This window comes from Haliaeetus albicilla, chromosome 4, assembly GCF_947461875.1.
Source record: "Haliaeetus albicilla chromosome 4, bHalAlb1.1, whole genome shotgun sequence".
In the NCBI taxonomy this organism is placed as follows: Eukaryota; Metazoa; Chordata; class Aves; order Accipitriformes; family Accipitridae; genus Haliaeetus; species Haliaeetus albicilla.
The window spans coordinates 21170652-21176651 of record NC_091486.1 but is presented as its reverse complement, the minus strand read 5'-3'; the positions used below and the strand labels follow the sequence as shown (position 1 = coordinate 21176651).

The following is a 6000-nucleotide window of genomic DNA, read 5'->3' as shown; positions in this document are numbered from 1 at the left end:
TGCCCGCCTGCGCCCCGCTGTGCGAGGGGGCTGCCCTGCCCGGGGCAGGAGGTTACCGGCCGGGCCCGGGGCCGCGCAGCGCTACCCCTCCGCTCGGGGCGGGCGGCGCCCGGGGCGCGCTGCGGGACGCTCGGCGGGGCGGCCGCCGCCTGAGGAAGCAAAAGGCGGCGCCCCCTCCCCTCAGCCGCCCCGGCTCTCCCGTCAGGCCCGGCCCGGCGGCCTCGGGTGCCGGGGCCGCGCACCTGCCGGGGCCCGCCTCGCTCTGCCTCCGGGGACGGGGACCGGGGCCGCCCCCTCCCCCCCTCCCCGCCCCGGCGTGGCGGAGGCAGCCGCGAGGGCACGGCTCGCCCCCCCTCCCCGCCCCGCCCGCCCCGCGCTGCCTCCCCGTCGCAGCGCGGAGCCGGCGGCCGCCCGCCCCCGCCGCCGCCCGCGCACGTGTGCCGGAGAAGGCGTTCGGTGCCGCTCGCCGCCCGGGCGGCGCTTCCCCCCCCCCCCCCCCCCCCGCTCCCCGCCGCCTCCCCCATCCTCCGCAGCGGGAGCGGAGAGCAGCCTCCGCCCGACGCGCCCGGCAGCGCCGGGGCCGCTCGCCGACGTGCCTCCCGCGCGGGCGGCCGCCCAGCCAGGACGTCGTCGCCGCCGCCGATGGCCGCCCCGCTGCCCGGTGTGCGGCGCGGCGCAGGGCGGGCGGCGGAGCCCGCGGGCGGCGGCCCCCGCGGCGCGGCGGGCTCCCCCTGCCCGCTCCCCCGGTCCCCCGGCGGGGACGCGCCGCCCTCGCCCCCCGACAGGTAAGGCCGGAGCCCGGGCGGGCGCCGCCGGCCCCGCTCGCTGCCTCGAGGGCCCGCCTGCTGCCGTCTAGGGGCTGGCCGGCGTCCTGCGGGCGGGAGCGCGGGGCCGGCGCGGCCTGGGGGTGCCCTGGGGGTCTGGGGAGGGGGCGAGGCGCAGGAGGGGGGCGGCCTTGCCCGGGGCCGGCCCGTTTCTCCCCTGGAACTCAAAAGTTGTCGCCCGGCCCTGCAGACACTTCCCTCCGCTGCGGATGCGTCTCCCCCCACCCCTCCCCGCCGGCTTTTTTTTTTTTTGTTTTTTTTTTGTTTTTTTTTGGTTTTTTTTTTTTTTTGAGGTTTCGCAGTTTGAGGTGAAAAGAGACGACGTTGCCGAGCCGGCCCCTTCAAACTGAACCGAGCCACTACTTTCTCCGTGTAGTGTCTTAGTGTGCTCGTGAGAGAAACTGTTCCACCGTTAGCGATGCCGCTGCAGTTGCCGTCAGTGATGTGCACCCTGTTCGTTACCTCTCAGGCTGTTCTTAAAGGCATTGGTCTCTATTCTTAGTAAAGGAAACTGTGAGCTAGGTCTTTCGTGAAGCGTCTAATCCGTTTTGGTAGACCGAAGTTTACAAAATCTTAAAATGTTGCATACAGGATTTTTCACTCCTTAATGCTAAATAGCACTTCAGGTGAATGTTCGGTGAGGATTTCCAGAAAGTAAAGCATCTCCATTGTGCATCGTTACCTTACTCTGATGGTTTTCTCCGCTTTGTACCAATTAGTATGCGGAATCTGGAGTGATAATAATGAAGGTAATAAAGTTAAACATTAAGCTTGGAGCCATCAACTCACACATGTAGAAAAATCCGATTATATGTTCGCAGACTCAAATATTTGAGGTGCTTTGGGTGCTGCTCCCCAAATCAAGTAGACAAAGTGCTGCTCAATATTTTGTGTGGGAAAACCATGCACTGTAATGTACACAGCAGCCTAAACAGTGACATTATTAATGTGATACTTTAGACCAGTGCATAACGGAGCTCTTCAGCAAGCACAGTAGCGATTATCTTCCCTACTCTTGCAAATGCTGCTTGGTGATACTTCCGACACAATCAAATTTAAGTAGCTAGCAACTACTGAGACATTTGTTTCATGATGGAGCTATGGAGGTTCAAATGCAAAAGTAATTGAAAACAGAAATGAGCGTATTGCTTTGCGCTATTTTGTCTTGTCGGTCACTTTGACTCCTGATTCAGTTGGAAAAAAGTTTCCATTTGTTTAAAATACAGTTGTGACGTACTCGGGAAGTATTACTGAGAAGTTACATGCATCCACTGTTGTAATATGTGTACATAGGGAATGGCATGAACACAGGGACAACAAAATATTTACTAATGTCCTTAGGAGCCAATATAAATATATCTGTGCTCTTACTCTGTAAAGACTTACACATATTCAAACAACTTTATATTCAGAGCAGAATACTTGGACTGCTTTCAAGTAGTGTTAAGCACTGTATGTTAATAGATTCAGCCTACTGATTAAAAAAAAAAAAACCTGCACAAAAAAGCTAATTGCTGCAACCAGGAAGTATCGTGGTGTTAGTGCCTTAGTATTTCATGGATTGTGGTTGGATATTGCAATTTTAACAGTAGTTGTTACAATTATCGCTTGATATTATGTATTTTGTTGAAATAGGATAAAAAAGAAAGATGACAATGTTTTGGAGATCCCATCAATTCCAAATCCTTTTCCCGAGCTGTGTTGCTCTCCGTTTGCATCAGTTTTGTCAGCCAGTCTGTTGCCCAAGGCAACTTCAAGAAAAAAGCAGGTAAGATTTATAAATTATTATTTGACAAATTCTAAATTGCTTTCATGCAAGCTTGAGGAAAAGCTCAGTTACCTATTAAGTTATTTTTCTAAGAACGCTGTTCCATATTTCTGTAATTTGGTGAAATTTTCTCTGTAGGTCATTGATAATTGTAGAAAATGAGGTTTCGGAATCTGTGACTTAAGATGTGACTGTACTTTCACAGAGTCTACATGTGACTGTGCAGATTTTTTGGGTAAAGCGGAACCAGGGGCAGGCAGGCAGTACTTTATGTCCTTAAATGAGAATTTAATTTCTTTCTTCCCTTCCTCCCCACCTCCAGTTACTGTTATCAGTGCTACAGCATGGAGGGTTTTAACAGTCACTGAGCAGCTTCTTTTGTCTGAAGGTCTACTTTTGCTAGGATAATTGAATAAAACTGAAATTGATGGGGAAGGAGCAAATGTTGTGTACATGGCTGTATTTTATATGCATGTGTGTTTATCTGTGTATGGCTGCTGTTACTATATTTCCATAAATACCTCAGACTGTAAGCCAAGGGAATTCTGAGTGGGCAGACACACCTGGCAGTGCTCTGTCTTAGTACTGTTCACACACAGTGTATTTGTTATCCTGAGCAGGGGTAGAGGTTGAAGAGGAAGAGTTTCCAGTTAATGGAGATCACTGGTATCGAAGATCTGTTTCACTCTTTGAAAGTTTACCTGTCTCATTTCTGTTTGTTTTCTTAAGACTGGAAAGATTTCTGACAAGGAACACCTGTGGGGTTAAGGGTCTTCTTCACATGCTCTTTTTTGGTGGTCTGCATGTCTTAACAGTTTTAGGGGAAATATTGGACGTGTAAGAACTTACGCTGCTGCTGCTTATTCAGGTTTTAGATTTACATGAAGAAATTGTGTAGAAGTTGAAGTTTCTTGTAGTTGTATCAACTTTTCTGAAGCTGACCAGCTATGGCTGATTCTGTGGCCATGGCCAGAGAACTTTACTAGCAAAGTCTTGGCCAGCGTCTTAAGGAGGAACCTTCTCTTCCCTTCTCCAGTGAAAAACATGTATGTGTCTGGGAAACTGCACTGGTTCTATCTTGCCATATTTTGCATGTTCTCTAAAAATAACTATGGTGTCTTTCTGGACTACTTTTATTGCTTTTAGTTCTTTCCCACAACAGCAATACTAATCTGAAGCATTTCTGGTCAGTGTGTATCTAAACGTTGCTAATGCAGTGGGGTAAAATTGTACTAGTATCATGCCTGGGCAAGGTGGAAGCATTGACTATCTCTGCAGAGACAGGAAAAACACTGAATGGGTAACATCTTCCAGAACATAAGGACTAGAAGTCACATTCAAAAAAATTAGTTTAAATTACTCATGTTGCTAGCTTAAATTGCACTCATTGTGGTAATCTTTGTGCTTGCAACTGCAAAGTAGATTTCCCAAGCATGATTTAACACACAAAGGTCAACTATCTGCTTTTGTGGCCTGTCATGTTTAAAATTACTGACTGGCTTGATCAGTTAAGCCAGCTAAATGCTAGCTTCAGTATCTCTGAAGCTGAAATTCATAGCTTCGCTGATTTCACTTCTGTTTCTTTGTAAAGCCTCATGTCACACCTTTTGTGACAATTTCTGGTCACAGTCCTTTCATTTCTCCTGGTTTTCCATTAAAAAATGTAGTGCGCTCTCTGGTAAAAGCAGGATCAAGAACAACTGGTTTACTGGCAGAAGTGAGCTAAAATAATAGTGTCTATGGAGGGCCTGATCCATTCTCCAGTTACCAGAAAAATTGAGAGCGGTCTTCCTGTTATTTTCTGGAGGCATTTTAACAAGATCATGGTTTCTATCAAAAAGCCTTTCACCTAGGCATGTGTTTGTGGCCATTGCAGGAGAGATGGTACTGGGCTCAGTAGACCTTTTGTCAGACTCAGCATGACTGTTCTTATGTTCTTCCTCTAAAGTTATTAAAGGTTAAGGCCAAATGGCAACTGTTGAGTTAAACTTTCATCTTTGAAATTCAGGTTGAAGTCTTCTAAGATGTTTACAAAATTACTTAGGTTTAAAAAGGAGGGAAAGGGAATGCTAAGCAGGTGTGCAAAGAGAAGTGAACTGGCTGTGATTTTGACTTCCCACAGTTGGCTGTGCTTGGAAATGTGTTTCCACCCCATGTTATTATTTTGCCAACTTTGTAAGAGCTCTGTCTGCAAATACCTAATCCATATACAAAAATTTCATTTAATATAGCCCCCAAGGTCATGAATATTACTGTTACAGTTTGATAGTTTCCCAACTCTGAAGAGAAACCAGCTACACTTAAGTACTCTTTTTTTCTTTTTACAGTGTTCACAGCTGCCAGAATTTTTTCTGTAGCCTCTGATGATCTATATGTGTTTTCAGTGATTCTTCTTTTAGATTGCTTTCTTTCTGATTTAGTTTCTTTTTCTGCTGTGTTTTTAATTTCAGGCATCATAAAGAAAAATTACAGAGTGAATTTCTACTTATGTCTAGTAGGTAACTATTATCAAAATAGGTTTTCCTAAAAGAAAAAGTTATGCCTCTTCTGTCTCATTTTTCTCTCCAGGAAAGATTTTCTACTTCCAGGGAAAAAAGAAGTTGTCATAAATATCTACTCTCTTATTCATAACACCTGTGACATCTGAAATCTTTCCTCTTCTGAATAGATTATTAACATTATTTTGAATTCTTGTTTTTCTAAGCTGAAGTTCTTACTGTCTTCTGATGATCTTTTATCATAAGCCTCTCAAAACATGCTCTCATGCTTGAACAGCATGTCTGTTTGTGGGGTTGACTTACTGGAAATAAATTTATAAAAGCAAATTGGTAAAAGCCATGTAGCAGAATAGTGAGTTGCCTCTGTGCTTGGGAAGTAGGACATCTGTGTGTCTGAACGTTATTTGGTCTGCCTCATCAATACAGCTGTCCATCTCCTTTCCCCCTCTGCCGTTTGGAAGAGTTTTGTGTTACATTCTCACAGACTCATAATCATGACACGTTCACAGTAATTAGAACAAACTTTCTTTAAGAGGCAACCTTGACTTTTTTTGTCTCTTTTAATTTAAAAAAGGAAGGGAGGGGGAATGATGCGGATCCAAATAAGGAGTAATAGCATAAAGTCAGTATAGTGACAAATTTTATTATCTTAGAGGGTGGACTAGGAGCTGGGAGAATGGAAAGAACGGCCTGCATTGAGTTGCTGAGAACATGCAGACTTTTGCCTCAAATGACCTGTTCTCAGTGGAGCATTTCTTGGAGGTGACCCCGTGAAGCTGATGTTATGGTATCACACCTGTATTTGGGAAAGGTGGAACTTTGAGTTGTTTCACAAGTGGAAGTGGGTTTATGTATTTAATGTCCTCATCCTCAAGGGAATAATATGGAGATGAAATCAACAGCTGAACAT

General features: G+C 46.5%; 1 protein-coding gene across 1 annotated transcript in view; it reads left to right on the top strand.

Moving 5' to 3' along the window:
* Positions 1-412: 412 nt before the first annotated feature.
* The window catches only part of GRB14 (growth factor receptor bound protein 14), a 67795-nt gene continuing 62207 nt past the window's right edge, over positions 413-6000 (top strand). Inside the window, exons 1-2 of the mRNA XM_069781258.1 lie at positions 413-785; positions 2460-2592. Coding sequence (XP_069637359.1) covers positions 643-785; positions 2460-2592 — 276 coding nt within the window. The 5' untranslated portion in view covers positions 413-642. The remainder of the gene's footprint in view (positions 786-2459; positions 2593-6000) is intronic.